Raw genomic sequence first — 22036 nt, 5'->3', positions numbered from 1 at the left:
AAAGAAAGTCCATACAATGTAATCTATATATTGTGCTCACAGAATTGCCAGTATAGATTTTTTTTTTTTTTTTTATTGAGATATAAGCATGGTAAACAGATATGATATTTGAGGAATAGACATTAAACAATTGCGTGCAACAGTTATGCATACAGATTAGTCATACTTTCGTTTTATAATTATATGTAAGTAGAGAGGAAACATTAGTAGTGCAACAATAGCCTATATAGAAGTCTAGTGGCTGTAATTGCAGAAGTTGACTAAAAGTGTTCAAATTCATATAAAAACAATTTTGACATAGAAAAAAATCCTAAAAGTGGTCTTCGTGCTGTGACCCTTTTGCACTTAGTGAACTGCAATGTAAAACAGCAGTTCCAAAGAACTGCAATGTTTACATTGACGCTCTAAGTCTGCCCTCTATAGCTGTCTACCAGACAGCCACTAGAGGGCTTCTGGAATACAAACGGATGTTTGGTCCATTATCCTCACGGACCTCCAGTGTCAGATATTCCCCATAGGAAAATATTGATTAATGCTTTCCTATGGGGAGGACTAAAGCACGCCCTGCCATTGCCGTGCATTAGAGCTTCTCCGCCGGCTAACGTCGGCAGGGGAGAAGCATGGGCGGAGTCTGACCCAGCGCCGAGGAACATTGGCGCTGGTTTCAGTTAAGTGGCTGAAGGACTTTTAACCCCTTCAACACCACGGGACGGGGGCCAGAAGGAGGGGGGATCTATTAACCCTATAGTGCCAAGAAAACAGGTTTGTTTTCCTGGCACTATAGGATTCCTGTAAGCTTAGAAACTTAACTTATCATTATCAAGTTGCTTGATGTGACTAGTGCCTAGGTTTGGCTTACTCCAAGTTGAGAAGATACCCCTAACCATGGAAACATTGGGGGGCTGATTAAATGAGAGAAGGAAATATCTTGTTGACACATAATGCAAAGACATCAAAAATCAGTTAACTAGGGGGCGTGGCCAAGCTCATGGCGCGGACGGTCGCATGTAACTAGCGCTCCGCTCCAAACGGCCCAAAAAAGCGTTTTTAACCAGCGAAATCTACCAGAACTCCTCCGTAATCTTCCGACAAGATGTCCCAACTGAAGACTAAACAAAAGCCCCAGGATAAAGGAGACAAAAACGCGTTCTTCGGAACCAAACCGCGGCTGTCTAAACAAACCGCTGCACACGAGAGCGACCAAGATGGCGACGACGGCGACGATACACTGCCTCTCCACACTGATCCGGCAGGGAACTTACCGGTCACACAAGACGTACTGCAAAAGTGTCTGGACGCAATGTCCAACAAGATCCTGGACACTCTAAACAGACAATTAGCAGAGATCAGAAAAGATATGCGAGATCTGGGTGACCGCACTGCCAGGGTGGAAAACAAAATGGACGAATATGCTGAGGCCCACAACGATATGGCGGACCACGTGCAGAGCCTGGAAAATCAACAGCACCAGCTTCAATTGAAGGTGATGGACTTAGAAGACAGATCACGGAGACAGAACATAAGATTCAGGGGTATCCCTGAGGATGTGAAACACCCGGATTTGACAGCATACCTGACAGACTTATTTCAAACCATGTCCCCGGATTTACCAGCCGCCATGCTGCTAATAGACAGAGCACATAGGGTGGCAAAGCCCAAATTCCTACCGGCCGAAGCACCTAGGGATGTACTAGCGAAAATGCATTACTACCATATTAAAGAGGAAATAATGCAGGCCTCAAGGAGACGCAGAGACATACCGGACAAATACAAATCCATCCAGCTCTACTCAGACCTATCTGCCATGACTTTGCAAAAGCGCAGGGAATTTAAAGATATTACAGAAACACTCAGAGCTCAGCAAGTACCGTACCGGTGGGGACACCCGGTCCGCCTCACGATCCAGAGAAACGGAACGATTACTACCATTATGTCCCCGGACGAGGGCAGGAAAATTCTCCGTTCCTGGGGGATAGCAACACCCCAACATCCCGAAAAAAGCTCCACAACTCAGAGGCTATCGCCAGAGTGGAAGAGGCAACGCAAGTGAGCCTACCCTGGGCACAACTGATCACCGCCGCAACTATTATATCGAAAGGGTTTGATAATACGCATGCACACAAATGTATTGTTGTATTGTTGATTATGTCGTCAGAAATTATAAGTTCAGTTAAAATATAAGTTCAGTTATGTTAATATGTGAATAGGACCTGTAATTGCCAGAACTTGCTCCGAGATAGTCACTAGCATGAGCACAAACCTGCTAATAGGGGCGCAAGCCTCACACGATCGTCAGCCTAAGAGCAGTTAACTTGCGCAGGCTGGGGGAGCTACGGTACCGGGCAGAGACATTGTATGTGTATATGGAATGTGGGAACAGGAGTGCTGTAAGGGCATCCATATCAAACAGGCCCGCAGGTTGACATTAGTCTCAAGTGCACTACGATTTTATAATGCAGGTTATAGGCTGGGAGTCACTAAGGCTTCTCTGACGGTAACAGGATGACTCCGATTAAGTATAGACGCTAAATGGAGCGGCAAAACAGATCATAGACAGAAACACAGGATTTAACCTAGCACTGGTTGGGACAACAGGTTGCTAGGAGGTGACTAGTGCAACGTGAGCGAACACCCAAAAACCCCTGGGGAGCCGCGATAGGAATGTTAAATGTTTAATGTTTTTGTTGGAACGATGTATGTTATATTTGCAACGGCTAGAAGAGCCAAATTCTGCTACAGTGTGAAATAGTACAAGTATGTTAGTTTGGTACATGCAGGCAGCACAAGGTGTACAGAGGGAGGACAGTAGGAGACGTTAGACCTGGAAGATACCAGCCGCGGACAGTGTCTGACAGCTAAAAGACAATCTTTTGAGTCACCTGAATAATAAGGGCCTAGTCGAATACAGACACACTGAAGTTGGGACAGAAATCCCACCCCCACGAGGTTACGTGGAATAGTAACCAAACCCACGTTTGGGTATTAGTGGTGACGACCACCGTTATGTTTTTTCCCAGTTACCCCCCTGTGTCCCTCAAACCGATATCCAATACCCCTATAGCCTCAGTAAAATGTTCCAAGTATGCCCATGAACAGAGCTACACGCTAACGAACGTAGCATGGTATAACATGAAGCTTAGAGATAAAAAGTATAGGAGCATCAGCCCCCCAACCGCAATGACACCCAACACAAGTAAAAATAGACTCTGTGGAATGAACAGCTCCCACACAATGAAATCCCAATATGAAAATATATTCCCATAACGTAAAAGGACTAAACACGCCTTATAAACGCCACTGCCTCTTCAGAGCGTTGAAACAAGAGGCGGCCGAAATTGTATGCCTCCAAGAAACACACTTTAAGATCAGCCCGAATCTAAGACCAGATCAGTTCCCCCATCAATACCACGCAACCACAGGACACAAATCCAACGGAGTAACAATACTAATCAGCAGTAAAATAGCATACACATACCATGACTCACTTATAGACCCTTTGGGCAGATACATTATCTTAGTGTGCACTATAAACAATAGCTTATACACCATTGTCTCGGCATATGCACCCAATGGGGGTCAAAGAAATTTCCTACATCAGCTACTAACCAAGGTCACGCGTCTCCAGAAAGGGATGCTAATCCTTTGTGGGGACTTTAATCACATTTTAGATCCCAAACTAGACACCACAGCACAGCCGGGCTCACAGGCAAAGAGGAAACAGACTCAGGCATGTAAGACATACCAAAAACTGCTAGACGACCACCAACTGTATGATACATGGAGAATACTTAACCCGCAAATAAAAGATTACACATATTACTCGGCCCCGCATAAAACATACACCCGCATCGATAGATTCCACATCCACAGAACATGCCTAGACCAGATACTTGATAGCAACATCAATACAATTAATTGGTCAGATCATGCGGCTATAACTCTCACAGTTAAAGACCAATATGACTACAAACATAGGAGTCCGTGGAGACTCAATGAATCCTTATTACATGACCATACTTTTACCAGGCAACTAGAGGACGAACTGACTCAGTATTTCGACACGAACTACACGGAACAGACTGACGTAAATATAGTATGGCAGGCACACAAATCAGTCGTTAGGGGCTTGCTAATAAGAAGAGCAGCGCAAATCAAACGCAGCTCCCAAAGACAATGGATACAATGGAACACTCAATTGACCGACCTAACCACTAAAAACAAAACGTCACCGACGGACACACTACAAGCCCAAATCAAGGACATACAGGATAAAATCAGAGAACACACTCTAAAAAGAGTGAGCTACAATATCCATAAACTCAAACAACAACAATATACACAGGGCAACAGGGCCAGTAAGCTGCTAGCGTCCAGACTTAAGCAAAGAGTAACCAATAGCAGAATACCATACATAATAGATCAAAATAACAAAAAACTCCTATCCCCTGTGGATATAAGCAACGCCTTCGCCTCTTACTATGGAGGACTTTATAACTTTGAGGACGATACCCACTTAAAACAAAAGGAGGAAGACATACGCTCATACCTAGAAACCACTCACTTACCCACTCTGACACCCACACAGATAGGAGAACTTACAGCTCCCATGACATCACAAGAAGTCGCAGCCGCCATTAAAGCGCTACCGAAAAACAAGGCACCAGGGCCAGACGGCTTCTCTAACCTATACTACCAAAAATTCCAACATATCTTATCACCTTACCTCACACTGCTGTTTAATCGGGCTACACAAACAGGTACACTCCCGGAGGAACTACTAATGGCACATATTATTACACTCCCAAAACCAGGCAAACCTCCAACACACTGCCCCAATTTCAGACCGATATCGCTCCTCAACACCGATGCTAAACTATACGCCAAAGTGCATGCACACAGGTTGAGCAACATACTGCCCCACCTGATACACACAGATCAGGTGGGCTTCGTAGCTGGTAGGCAGGGATCAGATAACACACGCAAGGTGCTGGACCTGGTGCACAGCATAAGAAGAGGAGGGATCGGAGGCCTCCTGGTGTCTCTTGATGCTGAGAAGGCCTTCGATCGCCTAAGTTGGTCCTTCCTGCAGGAGGTGTTAAACAAATTCGCATTCCCGCAACAATTTATCAAAGTGATTAAAGCCCTATATAGCCGTCCAACGGCCAAGGTAGTGACAGCAGGATTTTGCTCCGATACCATCAGGATCACCAATGGTACAAGACAGGGGTGCCCCTTGTCGCCTCTGCTATACGTACTGGCTCTAGAGCCGCTAGCAACCAAAATTAGAGAAGAAATATCCATAAAAGGGGTTCGGCTAGGAAACAATGAATACAAACTAAGCCTATTTGCGGACGATATCTTTCTGACTCTGACAGAGCCATACATCTCACTCCCTAACCTCATGAAACATATAGCACAATATGGGAAATACTCTTACTATAAACTCAACTTGACCAAAACGCAAGCTATGGGGATTAATATTCAAACACAGCAAATGGAGATACTAAAAGAAAAATTTACACTAGACTGGCGCACAGACTTCCTAACCTTCCTGGGTCTGAAAATAGCAAAAAACCCGATGGATTTGTATAAACTCAACTATTTGCACATCCTGTCGCACTTTAAAGATACTCTAAAAACTTGGGATGGCAAGTTCATCTCGTGGGTGGGCCGCATAGCAGCAGTCAAAATGACACTGCTGCCAAAACTACAATATCTTTACCGAACACTACAAATACCACTGCCTAACAGTTTTTTTCACACGACCCAAAATTTACTCCTCAGATTTGTGTGGCAAAACAAGAAACTGAGAATAGCCACAAAGATCTTGCAGAGGGACACAATCGAGGGAGGTCTGGGATTCCCTGACATACAAAAATATTACAATGCAGCAATACTTCATACAATCTCGCAACTGTCATCACGCCCTGACCAGCAGCAATGGCTCCAAATAGAATCTCATTGGGCTCAACACTCCACAATATACTCATATCTATGGACTCCAAGACAATGTAGACCCCCGACGCACCACTTACTCCCCACATCCCAATTGCTACTCGAAATCTGGGACTCGGTGTATAAAAGTGTAACAGCCTATCACCCTTTTCCGTTAGCGACACCAATGGAAGTAATGTCGAGAACAATACCCACACTGGATCACAAAAGGTGGCTAGAGCATGGTATTAAATATATTGCACAGCTGTATGAAAAAGCAGAGCTCATGCAGTTCCCGGTATTACAAAAAACATATAACCTCCCACACCGAATGCTATTTCCATACTTACAGCTTAAATCTTATCTAACAGGCACCAACCCTCAGCCGCATGCCCATACGCAACACCAGACACTCTCTGGCTTTGAGAAAATATGCACGAACGCACTACCACCCAAAAAAGTGATTTCATTGTGTTATAAAGCCCTGCTACATTCACAACCTAAAGTAAAACTCACATATAAACAGGCTTGGCACAAAGAACTGAACCACATAATTAATGAGGAAAGCTGGGAGAGAGCTTACTCTTCACACAGAGGCATCACATCATGCACTGGCCATTTAGAACTCCAAAGGAAAATACTGTATCGTTGGTACCTGGTGCCTGATAGAATACACAAAATATGGCCTCAAACCTCCACTAACCAATGCTGGAGGTGCAAAGCCAAGGTGGGGACAATGTTACACATATGGTGGTCATGTGATAAATTGCTACCCTTTTGGCGCAAGGTTACGCAACTCATTCAAAAATCCACAAACACAGAAACAGAGCCCACTGTCGAGACGTACCTCTTATTTATCCCCCCCAGAGGACATATCTAGGGCCCAATGGGCAGTAACCTACCACATACTGATATCAGCAGCAACAGTGATAGCCAGGCTTTGGAAGTCACCTACACCACCAACTCACCACGCTCTTCTCAACCAAATTCACACTAATTGGCAATATGAAACGATGTTTGCACAACAAAAAGGAATGAACCAGACAATGGTAAAAGCTAATTTGATGTGGAAAGAATATTGGGAGCACACACAAACCAAGACCACAACACAGGCCACTTCTCAGGTTTAACAGTGGCTTAATTACAACCCATGAGGGACAGGTACTTTGTCTCGGGGAGGCGAATGCTAGAACACAGATAGAGGGGCATAGATCAAAAATGGTTTGAATGACCTTATATTATGTATAAAGCTAAGTTACTGTTGGCAACCATCCCATATCCTTCCCCACCCTTCCCCAACCCCATGCAACTATGAAAAAGCTAATGAGAAATGACAGAAAAGTAATGGAGAAACATTGTTGAATACGTTGTATGATATGTAAACCTTGCTTTACTGTTCCCACCCTTATCTTCTTTCTGTACCCCACATGACTGCAAAATAAAAATTGTCAAATTGAAAAAAAAAAAAAAAATCAGTTAACTATGTCATCATATTAACAGGTAACATAATACATATCACCTGCACAGGTCTAACTGAGACCACCTTTTGGTCACCACACTTCAGGAGCAATTCCACATATAGGTGGTTAGAGCTTGATGTGCGTTTTTAGGTCACGGAATCTTTCCCTTCCTGGGGGACAAAAGGAACAGTGGAGGAAATTTCCCATGTGTGACCTTGTAGTCTACAAGGTCGACTTCTGGGATCTACGGCCCATTGCACCATCGACTGAAACACAATTGATGTGGAAATCAGGCAATGAAATGCTCTGATCCGCTAGGCCTCTGAATATGATGGCCCCTGCCAGGAAGCTGCCTACGTGACTGATCTTTGGCCAGCTCAATTGTTTGGCGGGCAGTGGAAAAAAGTATGGCCTGTAGCTGCTTAACAGTGCCCCTTGCTGCCGATGCTTGACTAGCTGGGTCAAGCAAGGATTCCTGCGATATTAGACTGCTAACAACCCACTCCTCGGGGTTGGTGTCTTTGTAGGTTCACCGCCCCATGCTAGTATAGATTTCAACTAAATATTAACATATAGTTTTTCACCTGTCAGTCATTTGGCATTTATGCTGACAATTGAGTGACTGGTAGCCCCCTACAGACAGTTCTGCTGCTCTCTGTAACAGCATCTACAGCATATAGATCAATAGATGAACGAAGCCACATGTGCAAGAAAAAATGCAACTCTGCTTAATATATGAAGTTAGCCACATGTGCAAGAACGAATGCTCTAGGCATTCTTCAATGCGTAGCAGGTGTCATACCTTCATTAAAGTGACAAATCTTCAATGCAACAAAGCATATGCCAAAAAAACCAAATTAAATTACTCATGAAACACCTATTTTCCTGTCGGACGTGGCAGTACTGTGCAAGTGGGTAGTTGCCTCTGTGAAGTGGACAAGAAGCTCTGCAATAAAGTAAAAATATTTACTTTACTCATAAAAGACTGATCCTTCATTCCATCATCCTCAGTTCTTCTTGTCCCGACACTGGGACGGACAAGAAAGATGCTCCAGAAAGGCTGGTGAGGCTCACAGGAGGTGAGCTGAGTGGTGACCTTCCACTGGACGTTACAGAACGTAAGTGAAAGGGATTCTTATGCCGACTTACAGAAGTAGGAGGTCCTAGGTGGCCCTCAGATCAAGATGCAGGCCAAGCGCCTGCGCACAGCAGTGGAACGTACGCCCGGGTGGCCTTGCGTTCCACTGAAGTTCTGATTGCGCAACTGTACGTGCACGGATCGGAACATTGAAATTTGGCACTAAAATGCACAAAATATATTTATACATATAAAGCTGATCAGGGCCCTACTGACATCAGGGGTGGTCGTCCGTATCGGTTCACCGTGTCACCAGCCCTCCCATACGGCAATTAGGTTTTTTAAGGTGAGATTAAGTAAGTCTCTACTTTAAAAAGCCTCATATAAGTAATTATCTTCAGTATTAATAATTTTACTTAAATTGCAGATGTGTCCAGTCCTGCATTCCTAGACAAGGAGAAAATGTCAGCTCTAGCGCCCAGAAAGGCTACATGCAAAGCTAAACACCTCTGCTGCATGGAATGTGCTATCCCTCTTATGAACGGATGCAGGAAAAAGACATGCAACCAGTGTTCTGCAGAAATATTAGAGAAGTCAAAAGAAAAAGAGATGCAATCTTTTTTTTTTTTTTTTAAAGCTGGTTTCAGGAAAACTTATCTCAGACATTCAAATCCTTTAATGATTTAGTAAAGAATGACAGTGGGGCTGTTAAGACACAATAGAAAGAGGTCTTCTCAATCAGGCGAATGTTCAAGCTCTTCCAGATTGGAAGGTTTTCTGCCAGAGGTTTCCCTACAAATCCCAGAATTCTGGGGTTGCTCCAGAGGGAATGGAAGAATCCTGAATTACGAGCATTCATATCAAAACATTTTAAGCAGATATTTAAGTTACAGAGCGAGGAAAGATGGGAATATCTCCCGAAAGTAGACATTCAGGTAGCTCAACTTTCCCAAAAAAACACCATTCCAATAGAAGTTTCTGACTTAAAGGAAACCAATGGACAAACGTGCAGTAATAGCATACAGAAGGGCATACCAGGCTGCATGATATCAGTGCAAAGCAGCGATTTCAGGGGCAGTGGTAGCGAAAGCCCAAAGTGTGTGGTTTTTGTCCATGGAGGATATGATGGCAGATAAAGATCTGTCTCAGTTGTTGAACCTTTTGCGTTTGTCTAATGAATTTCTGCAAGATGTGACCTAACAAGTACTAAAGCTTCCAGCCCGAATTATTGGTCTGTCATCACTGGCCAGAAGGGCATTGTGGCTCAGAACATGGACTACGGACACAGCATCAAAGGCAAATCTGTGTGAACTACCTTTTGAGAAGAACAAACTCTTCGGATCTCCACTGGAAGAGACTATAAAAAAGATTGTAGATACCAAAAAGGCTCTTCCACAAGAATGTAGGTATTCTGGTAATGTTAGCAATAGGAGATTTCAGTACAGAAGTCAAAAATCCTTTCGGTTTCAAGACAAATCCAGAAGATTTCGAAAACCATTTTAAGACATCAAGAAAGAAGATCCAAACAAGACAGAGAAGAAAAGAAGATCTTGACGCCAGAAGAGTGAGCCATCTGAGATTTTCCATTCAGAGATGGAAAGACCCTTCAAACAAATGGATATTGCAGACTTTAGCCGAAGGCTACAGGATAGAGTTTTCAAAGACCTCATCTTCAGAATTGCTGGTATCAACATACCATTCAAAAAGGAAATCAGAAGCTCTTCTCACAGCCGCGCTGACTCTTTTAAACAAGGGAGTTATAGAAAAAGTACCAAACATTTAGGAGTTCCAGGATGTATACTCTCGCTTTTTTCTCGTCCAAAAACCAGACAAAAGTTTTCATCCTATACTGGATTTCAAAGTAGTAAACTCTTGCATTCCATACCAACGTTTCCATATGGAAAATATTCTATCAGTAATCCATATTCTTTAGCGTGGAGAATACATGGCAAAGATAGATCTCAAAGACGCTTATCTACATGTTCCTATGGCTGTAATCTCAAGAAAGTATCTGATTTGCAGTGAAATCAAGCAAAACGCTGCTGCTTCATTTTCAGTTCAGGGCATTATCATTTGGTCTTTCATCAGCTCCATGCATATTCACAAAGATCCTTCTGCCATTAACAGCTGCGCTAAGACTAAGAGACATCGCCATCATCCCTAACTTAGACGATTGGCTCCTGAAGGCAGATCAGAAGAAAGACTGGGCAAGAATCTACTGTTTACCACCCAGTTCTTACAGAACCATGATTGGATAATAAACTACAAAAAATCTGAAATTTTTCCTTCCACAAGGATACAGTTTCTATGCCTTTTGGTCGTTTCAGTATCTCTGAAAATCTCCTTACCAAGAGAGAAACAAAAAATAATCAAAAAAGAAATTTGGTATGCTTCAAAGAAGAAATCACTGTTCTGTCAGACAAACGCTGAGCACTTCAGGCCTTCTTACATCCACCATTCCAGCAGTAAAATGGGTAAGATTAGAGATAAGACCCTTACAATGGGACATCTTATCAAAATGGTCAAGAAGAGAAGATCTGGCAAAGAAGTCTACATTTCAGCCAAGGTAAAAGATGAACTGAACTGGTGGAAAGAATCAAGGTTCGAAAAAGCAGGTCTCTAATTTAAACAAAGAAATTGGACCAACATCACTACAGATGCATCAGACATCAGTTGGGGTGCGCATCTGGGATCTCTTTTTCGCCTAGGTATATGGCCGAAAAAGAAGCAGCTCAGTCTTCAAACTTCAGGGAAATGAAAGCAGTATGGAACGCCCTTCTAGCTTTCAGAATAGAGATAAGAAAAAAATTGGTAAAGGAGCCAATCAGGCAATATCACCACTGTCTCTTACCTGAACCGTCAGGGCGGTACAAAGGTAAAATCCCTCCAAAGGCTCTGTGCACAGACATGTCTTGGGCTCAAGTAGAATTGGAGTCAATATCGGCAACTTACATAAAAGGATCAGACAAAATAGTCGTGGACGATCTAAGCAGGCAACGCTGGACACAGACAGAATGTTCCCTTCATCCTCAAACATTCCAGATTCTAGTCAGGTTTGGTCTACCAGAGATGGGCCTTATGGCCACAAGACGGAACGCAAAAATACATTTTGCTTCCATTATGAAAGAAGATTACTTTCTAGTTCTGGATGGATTTTTCCCCGGAGGCATTAATTGCTCAGATTGTCCAAAAGATACGATCAGACAAGGCAAGGATGCTGGCAGTCCTTCCATACTGGCCAAACAGGAGCTGTTTTTCAGAAGTCAATCAGATGGCAATTGCGCATTGGGAACTACCTTGCTCACTAACCTTTCTGGAAAACACAGATATTTCAGTAGAAACATTAAGGATGTTCTGGTTGATGGTGTGGCTGCTGCAAGGTTAATACTCAAAGAGCAGGGTATTTCTGATATAATTTGTGACACCCTCCTGTCCTCTGCTCGCAGTTCTACAAGAAGGATTTATCTTAGAATTTGGCAAAACTTCTTACAATGGTGCTTGTTAAAGGAATGAGTCCTATTGGTCATCCATTCCATGCATCCTGTCTTTTCTACAAGACTGCTTCGACTGAGGTCTTAGTGTATCGACTCTTAAAGTTCACGTTTCGGCTCTCCGTCATTACCTGGTTAAGGATTTGACATATAATAGGCTTATTTATAGATTCTTCAAGTCTATTTATCTTAAACATCCTACTCGTATTTCTTCTTTTGCTACTTGGGATTTATCTGTAGTTCTTAGGACAATGTGCAGTCCTCCCTTTGAATCTTTAAACAAGATTCATTTGAATATCTTATCCTTTAAAACTGCCTTTTTGGTGGCAATCACTTTGACTAAAAGGATTGGTGAACTACAAGCTATGGCATCTGACATCTTCTCCCAAATTTACAGTATTTCACCAGGATAAAGTGGTGATGCACCTCAAACTGTCTTTTCTATCAAAAGTACTCCCAAGACATAACATCAACCAACCTATCATCCTTCCTTCTTTTTGCCAAAATCATTCTACAGACACTGAGAAGAAATGGCACTGCCTTGATGTAAAAAGAGCCTTGGAAGTATATCTCCACAGATCAGCCCCATACAGAATTTCAGATCATCTTTTTGTCAACTTTCAGGGTGCCTTTAAAGGCGAGAAGGCTTCCAGATTTACGTTAGCCAGATGGTTTACGGAGGCCATTAAATTGGCTTATGAAATTACCAACATCTCCCTTTCATTTCCGGTCAAGGCACATTGGTCCTCGTTCCACACTTTTATAAAGCATTACAGGCTGGACATCTTCACCTCCTCTGAAGCTGCCTATGGGTGGAAGGTGCTCCAAGCTGTGGCCTACTAATTGCCCACCTGTTTACCTTTTGGGATCTTGCTATATCCCACTTGTACAGTACTGCCACTTACAACAGGAAAAAGAGTAATTTTACTTAGCATTAATTCCATTTTCCTTAGTAAAGTGGCAGTACTGCCTTTTTCCCTCCCATTGGATAATAAATTATATTTTTGCAGTATTTGGTCTCTGTATGGTTATTTAGATAACTGAGGATGGAATGAAGGATCAGTCTTTTATGAGTAAGTAGGTTGGATTTATGTTAATATGTTTGCTTTATTGCAAAGCTTCTTGTCTACTTCACAGAGGCAACTACCCACTTGTACAGTATTGACACTTTACTAAGGAAAATAAAATTTATGGTAAGTAAAATAACTGTTTTAAAATGAGTTAGCACACTTATGGAGTTTATTTAATAAACCATACATTTAAAACTAAATTGTGAAATTTAGGCACCAACAGCCAATTATTAAATTCAAAATGGCTAAATTTACACATGCAAATTCACTTTCCCCATTAGCCATTAAACTTCTCTCGTGATATATTTTTATGATTCACTGATTCATTATTTATATATATATATATAAAAATCAGGAAAGAGTAGGTGCACTCACAGGTCATTTATCCAAAGTATATCTTTTATTTCTGGTTACATATACATTGTCCCGATATACGTTTCGAACCAGAAAGGGTCTTTTTCTTGAAGTTATGTAGTTATCTTTTTTCAATTGAATAGGAAGCATACAAATATATAACATAATCTGTAATTCTTACATAGAAGAACCCTTTCTATACAACTGCTGTCTTACTTCCACATCATTAAACTAGTTATACCTAATGTTATTGTTACATACCTTACTGTAACATCCTCTTTTGGTTATCATACCTTGGAAAAGCACAGGGTAAGACACCCACAAGAAATGCACACAAAGACAGCTCTAAACAGTTACAGATGCATACATCTACACACTGGGGTATTGCTTGTCAGTGAAAGCTTCACTCTCTGGATGTCATCAAAAAGTCCAATAGTTTAGATGATGTATTGCTGTGTTTTGTGAAACCTCTATGCTTCTGTTCACCATATATGTTATTTGGAACATGTTGTACAGAATGCTTTCTTTTATTGAAGTTTAAACATGATTTGAGTCTGTATGTACTGTTCTCACAATTGTGAGTTTAGAAGGTGTTGTAACATAAAGTAAATCTGTTTAAAACATTTTATAATGTAAAGTATTATGAATATAATATGTCCAGGTTATATGTTAGTAAATATTTATTATCTCCTCTTCCTAATCTATTTACTATATAAGTATCAGTTGACGCATGTAGAATATTAATTATTCGAAGAATGGGCTACTTAATGCAAGTTAAGTGTACAAGGCATATTTCTTTTTGCAGTGCCATTCCAGACAATAAATGACTGGGCTTGGTGGCTTTTATGAGAAATTGACATCAAATGTGGTTTTAACGCAGATAATAGGAATGGATCGAAGGATGATCACACCATGTATGGATGGCCCGGATATCAGCACATTAGACACAGAAGATGGGGAATGCCTAATATCCATCCGTGATGATATTTTTTCAGAACAAACTACTCCGTAAGTAAGAGATCCTACAATTCATAGCTATGAATACGATCTTTCTCACTGGTATGTACACTTAAGTTCCATATGAAATTTCGTCACAAAATGTCTGAATTGTATGTGCTATATGTATTTTGACAGAATGGGAACAAGTGTTACAGATATCACATTTAAATGTTATATATGGCATCAATTTTGCTTTCCTTACTAACTTAAAAAATGGTCTCCCAATCCGATTTTAAATATAAATGTTAACATATAAAAGCTTTATTGTTATATATAGATACTATCTATCTATCTATCTATCTGTATATACATATATACAACTGTGTACCAAAGAGTTGGAATAATTGGTGTCTTAAAGAAGGTTATAGGGAAGAGTGAGGGCGTCATGACGTGCGGACGTGCGGAGGCGTGCTGACGGCGGGATGACGGAGGAGGAGGGGCAGTCTGCCATGTAATGGCGCGCCCGGCGAGAGACGACCGCGAGCACCATTAAGTTTTTACTAGCTTCCATACCGTATACCAGCAACTGGCTTTTCAAATCGCATGCCAGGAATTTGGTAATACTCAAAGGGGGGACTTAGAACTGCGCACTGCAGTAATCCGAAACTCTATAGGCGGCAGTCCGACCATCTGCAGCCCTGAATGTGGATAGAGACGACAGCCTTATACACACGCCGGATGCCCGGACCCAAGTGGTTCAGCCCCTAAAACAACAGCCACGCTGAAAATTGAAATAATCGGAGTCCCAACGACGCTTCAGTGCGGTAATATATATCACCCGCTGTGCTGTTTCAACTTGTTGTGTGGTATGTGAAGACTAAAATTTTCAGCGTATTCTGCCTCTGCATGGTAAAATAGCCTGAACCCTGAAGTCTGAAGCCTTTAATAATGCCTTCAATGCCTTTAATAATGCCTAGTCCGACCATATTCTGTAACTGAACTATTAGAGGGACAGAGAAAGAGAAAGAAAAGAGGAAAGGGCTACAACCTAATGCTAAAAGTTGTCCCAAGGGTATAATTTATCATGAGTGCACAATATGAGCATAATATGTTTAAACCGTGAAATACACAGTACAGAACATTAAAATTGCACCTTGGGACCAATATAGTGGATGTGGATTTTTTTTTAATTTTTTTTCTTCTCTCGATCCCTTGCATTCGAAGGATTTGTAAAAATATCAAGTGGCAATATATCTGCTAAATATATTACTGCTAAATATAATCCACCTAATATTCATCAAATTCATCAAATATTGGAAGCAATTGTATAGTATTATATACTGTATATGACCTTAAGTGCCTCCTGAATATGGCTGCTAAAAAGACACATGACACAAAATCCTCCTTGAGGAAGGACAAAAAAGATACAACGCAAGATAAATCTCTATCAACTTACTTCTCTCCCCAACATAAAAACTCCAAACAGATGATGAATGACACAGACGTTAGCGTGGAATGCTTGGATACGGAGACCAATAAAGAGCCGTTAACAATCACTTTTTTTTGTTCTACCTTAAAGGACAACTTGCAACAGATCAAAATGGAGTTGGCTACAACAGCCACAGAAATAAAATCAGAAATTAAACAAGAAATAAATGTACTTGCGGCAAAGATAGACAAGTTTGAGGACCAAATTAAAGAGCTGGAATTTAATGTACAAAATCTAGCTGAAGACTGCCAAACGGCCAATCATAAGATTTTGGACCTGGAGTCTAAATTGAACGCTATCGAAGACCGGTCTAGACGTAAAAATCTGCGTTTTAGAAATATAGCAGAAAAGGGAAGACCAGAAGATGTGAGACAAACCCTGATGGAATATTTTTCTGCGCTGGGGGTGGAGTGTAATTCACATAATCACTTAATAGAACGGTGCCACAGAATTTTCAAACCTCAATCCATCCAGAACGATGCGCCGCGAGATATCATTGCATGTTTTAATACAGACGACTATAAAGAAAAAGTGTGGAAAGCCGTAAGAGAGAATCACCCAACCTCGGGCAGTTTTCAAATCGTAAAAGTATTCCAGGACTTATCCTTCGAGACGAGAGCAAAAAGGAAAATGTTTAATCCAGCAATTCAAGTTCTCAGACGTCATGAGATAAAATATAGGTGGCTTTATCCGCCCAAAATAAGCCTGTCGTTTGAAGGGAAAAGAGAGGTATTTGAGTCAAATACCAAACTGCTGGACTGGCTGAAAGCGAACAAATTGACTTTGTAAATAGCGGAGTCAGGGGCCAGGGCTAGTATCTGATATTATAAGGAAAGAAGGGGAAAGGGAATTCTTTTTTTTTGTTTTTTTTTTATTTTTATTTTTTTTCTTCTTCTCTCGGGTGCAATAGGACATGGTGTCAAGGATATGCAGCTGGTCTTTGGTTGAGATAAGGGGAATATATCAGAAATAACCCCTATAATTGTTAGGCGAGCATTAATTCTGACCTAACAAGTGTTAAGTAGTAAAGATTTTTTCACGTTGTGACGAGTTATGGAAAGGGCTCCTAATGAAAGGGCTATTGCAAACAATAGCCAGTAATATGGGTTTAACACTAAGGCGATGGTAAATAAGTTGACAAGAATTTGACCAAAATGTATGTATAGTAATAATTGCTGTATCATAATTCAATTTAATCTAGAACGACACTATTTCACAGCAAGGTTCGACTCAAATATGGGAGTAACACAAATATAATGATATACACGGGTTTAAAGATACACGGAAAAAGGATACAAATTAAGATAATACAGAGATACAGTAGTGAGAAATAAGAAAAGACCTCAGTGAGGTACATTGATAAAATAAAAATCCACACGGGGATATAATTTTCGGTAAATGGGACAGGATTGGAAATTGTTGCTAGGGTAGGTTTATATCACATAAGTTGTTATCACATACACTTGCACTAGGAGGTCAATTTCTGTAGACCAATAAGAAGGGGTATACTTAGATACACATTGAAAAAACGATATAACGCAAAGAAAAAAAACACAGTGTATATATACTTCAAATAGAAGATATGATGTAGTCTCATTAATATATTAATGTGAGAAGTCGATTTGGTTTAAATGATATAAATGATTTATGTCCTTAAAGGGAATTTTTTTTTTTTTTTTTTTTTCTCTTGGGTGTAATAGGATATGGTGTTAAGGATATGTAGGTGGTTTTTGGTTGAGATAATGGGAATATATCAGAAATAACCCCTATAATTGTTAGGTGAGCATTAATTCTGACCTAACAAGTGTTAAGTAGTAAAGATTTTTTCACGTTCTGAGGAGTATATGGAAAGGGCTCCTAATGAAAGGGCTATTATAAACAATAGCCGGTAATATGGGTTTTAACACTAAGGCGATGGTAAACAATTTGACAAGAATTTGACCAAAATGTTTGTATAGTAATAATTGCTGTATCATAATTTAATTTAGAACGGCACTCAAATACGGGAGTAACACAAATATAATGACACACATGGGTTTAAAGATACATGGAAAAAGGATATAACTTAAAACAACAAAGAGACACAGTAGTGAGAAATAAGAAAAGACCTCAGTGAGGTACATTGATAAAATATAAATCTACATGGGGATATAATTTTCGGTAAATGGGATAGGATTGGAAATTGTTGCTAGGGTAGTATTATATCACATAAATTGTTACCACATATACTTGCACTAGGAGGGCAATTTTCTGTAGACCAATAAGAAGGGGTATACTTAGATACACACTGAAACAATGATATAATGCAAAGAAAAAAACGCAGTGTATATATATTTTTAATAGCTGATATGATGTTGTCTCATTAATATATTAATGTGAGAAGTTGATTTGGTTTAAACGATATAAATGATTTATGTCCTGAAAGGGAAATTTTTTTTTTTTTTTTTTTTTCTCTCTTTCTCCCCTCCGATGCGATAAAGTGGTTTTCTCTAAGGCGTTTTTTTCTGGGCCCGGTGGTAGGCTCGCCCCTCTTGGTGTAGTTATACTACATTGTTGACGTTGATTTCTATTACTATCGGAAATCTACGGTTAAAATAGAGCAGAAAGAATCACCTTCTTTCTAAATCTAGCTGTATGTTGGATGACCATGTTGGATCTTTTTCGATCCAATTTTAATGTGATGGAGTTTTTTGTTGTCTGTTTTTTGGTTGGTTTTTTTTTCTATTATGTTTGTTTATGTTATCCCACGCTCAGAGCTTTTGAATTCATGGATAAAGGAATGGCAAAAAATGACAAGAGTACTCCTATGAGGGGTGACTGGGGGTTTGAATATAATTACACCTGTTTAATTTTCTGATAGACACAGATGTTAAAATTTTTATCTTTAAATGTTCAAGGTTTAAACACGAACAAAAAAAGGAGTAGATTATATGATACCCTTAGTGAACATAACATTCAAGTGGCATTCTTACAGGAAACTCACTGGTTGCAAGATCTTAAACAAAGATGGGGCGGGGCTAAATTTACCAATATTGTACACGCTTCTTTAAGAGACAAGAAAAAAAGAGGAGTTGCAGTCGTCTTCAATAGTAATATTGAATTGGTAATTGAATATATTGAACTAGACCAAGAAGCCAGATATATAATTATTGTATGCGTAATGGATAAAAAGATCTATACCTTAGTAAATGTTTATTTACCGAATGTTGACCCTATGTCAAAATTTGCATCAATAATGGATAGAGTGGACAAAGTAGCTAAGGGGTATTTAATAATAGCAGGAGATTTTAACTGTGTGGGAGATCCCATAATGGATAAAACTTATATCTCTGCTACTACAAATGATAAAAGAACTGCCAAACAATCTAAGAAATTAAAAAATATTTGTAAACAATATAACCTTCATGACATATGGAGATTATTACATCCAACGGATAAAGACTATTCCCATCAATCGTGCGTGCATGGTTCATACGCTCGTATTGATTTTTGTTTATTAGAGGCTAATGTGATACCCTTATGCAAATCAAGCGAAATTAAGGAGAGTCTATGGTCGGATCATAGCCTTATTTTACTAGACTTTGGTAACAAATCCACAAGGGGGTATAATACTTGGAGATTGAATGACGCCCTCATAAATGACCCGAAGAACAAGGAAGAAATAACCCAATTATTAAAATTCTTTTGGTTAGAAAACAACTCATCCGATACTTCGCCTGCAAATAATTGGTGCACTCACAAATCAGTTATGCGTGGCTACCTAATTAAATTAGCACATATAATGAGGTCCAAAAACGGGAAGACCCTAACTGATTTATATATTGAGTTTTATAATTTATCTAAACTAAACAAACAAAATCCTGCCGCAGAAACAAAAACTAGGTTAAATGGGCTACAAAAACAAATTAATCTTAAAGTGGAACAAAAAATTCAATTAAATATCCATAAACTAAGACTAAAAAATTACTATACTGGTAATAGAGCCAATAAGAACTTATCTAAAAGACTACGAAATCAGTATGCAAAAAACAGGGTGGAACAACTGACGGATGGCCAAAAGATCTATTCGACACCGGCTGAAATAGGGGACAGATTTAATCAATTCTATGAAGATCTGTATAATCTTAAATTGTCGCCCAATCAAAAAGATATACAAAACTATCTTGCCGAAACCCAGATCCCAAAAGTTACACCGCAGGATCTACTAATGTTAAATAGGATCATCTCGGCTGATGAAGTCAAATTTCAAATAAATAGACTTCCTACTAACAAAACTCCGGGCCCCGATGGCTTCACGAATAAATATTATAAACAAATGCAGTCCCTATTAATTAATCCTCTAACAGAAATGTTTAATCAAATAGCTCTAAATAAATCTTTTCCAACTGAATTACTACAGGCCAATATTGTTCCGATACTGAAACCTGATAAACCCAGTCACAATCCTAGTAACTATAGACCTATAGCCTTGATTAATGTGGACATGAAGATCTACGCGGCCATTATCGCGGATAGAATTAAGTCTATTGTTGCGACGCTGATCCATCCAGATCAGATAGGGTTTGTGCCGGGTAGGCAAGTATCCACCAATATTAGGAGAATAATCGATACTTTGGACTGGGCTAATAGAAATGGGAGGCCCTTCCTGGCCCTGTCGTTGGATGCTGAGAAAGCTTTCGACAGGGTCGGGTGGGGCTACCTCAGTGAACTCCTTATCGCTTTTGGGTTCAAGGGCTGGATACATAACGCCATTATGGCCCTATACTCCTCCCCCACTGCTAGAACGGTGGGTCCAAATATTACGGCAGGGTGGTTTGCACTCAAAAATGGTACACGACAGGGTTGTCCTCTCTCCCCCCTGCTGTATATATTGTCTATCGAGCCTTTGGCAATTAATATTAGGAATAATCCCCTAATCCAAGGTGTCCAAACGAACTTGATGGATATTAAGATATCATTATACGCGGATGATGCGTTACTCACTCTTACATCTCCAGAGTCCTCTTTAAAAACGCTAATGAAGGAAATTAAAAGGTACTCCAATTTGTCGAACTTTAAATTAAATGTAACTAAAACCACAGCAATGTTTTTGAATTTCGATAGTGATATGGTAAACATCTTAACCCATTCTTATAAATTTATATGGACTGATGTGGAATTAAACTATCTGGGACTCCTCATAACCGCCAATGTGACAGACATAATGGAGAGGAATACAATGTTTTTCATGAGAAAGATGAATTTCAAACTTAAAAGATGGAAAAATTTAGAAACTTCCTGGCAAGGTAAAATTAATATTATTAATTCATACATTTTGCCTAAATGGCTATTTATGTTCTCTATGATGCCACTCAAAATACCGGGGCCTTGGTTGGCTATGATCCAAGCCAGTTTTAACAATGTTATTTGGAATAATAAAAAACCCAGAATTGCTCAAAAAATCTTAACCAAAAAATTGTCTAAAGGTGGACTAAATTACCCTAGTATTACCTATAGTTATTACGCAAATATTATTAGACATATTTATCTTCTTCAGGATCCTGTGCAGGTCCTCGAACCATGGTATATTTTAGAGTCTGAAATGGTGCAAACTGACACATTGCAATTCGCGATGTGGACAGTTACAAATAATTCTTTAACCAATATGTTCAAGAAATCTACGATATTATTTCAAATTTTGGAAGAGTGGATAAAAATTAAGAAAAAACTAGGCCTAATGAATAAGATACCCAAGACATGTACACTAGATATACTGCAAAGCCTTATAATAGATTTTTCTTTAAAGAACTGGGCTAATGCAGATAAAATTAAGATATTACAAATTATGCAAGGCGATAACATTTTGTCATTTCAGTCCTTAAAAGATACTTTTCACATTCCATCTAGAGAAATTTTCACATATTTGCGGATAAAAAACTTTATACACAAAAACGTGCTCAAATCGACGTCCATTTTTGCTAAAAATTTGGAATTTATGTTTAAGTTGCAACCTATTAAAAAGAGCATGTCTGCTGCCTCAGCAATGTTGGAATCCCTTAAGGAGTCTCCCTATAGAGTGATCAAGACGTGGGAACTAGACTTGAAAGTGCAAATTTCGATAGATGACTGGAACTCCTCTTTAACGCGGGTAAATAAATATATCCACTGTTTAAACCTGTCAGAATGCCACTTCAAAGTTCTCTACAGATGGTATTATACACCTGTTAGAGTAGCCAAAATGT

General features: G+C 39.8%; 1 protein-coding gene across 3 annotated transcripts in view; it reads left to right on the top strand.

Annotated features, from left to right (window-relative positions):
- IBTK (inhibitor of Bruton tyrosine kinase) overlaps positions 1 to 22036 on the top strand; it is a 127923-nt gene that overhangs the window by 48734 nt on the left and 57153 nt on the right. For all 3 annotated transcript variants that reach the window (XM_063443026.1, XM_063443025.1, XM_063443027.1), the window contains one exon: positions 14268 to 14395. In XM_063443026.1, coding sequence (XP_063299096.1) covers positions 14268 to 14395 — 128 coding nt within the window. The remainder of the gene's footprint in view (positions 1 to 14267; positions 14396 to 22036) is intronic.

This window comes from Pelobates fuscus, chromosome 2, assembly GCF_036172605.1.
Source record: "Pelobates fuscus isolate aPelFus1 chromosome 2, aPelFus1.pri, whole genome shotgun sequence".
Classification (NCBI taxonomy): domain Eukaryota; kingdom Metazoa; phylum Chordata; class Amphibia; order Anura; family Pelobatidae; genus Pelobates; species Pelobates fuscus.
Note: the sequence above shows the minus strand (reverse complement) of the source record. Positions and strands in the feature narration are given on the sequence as shown.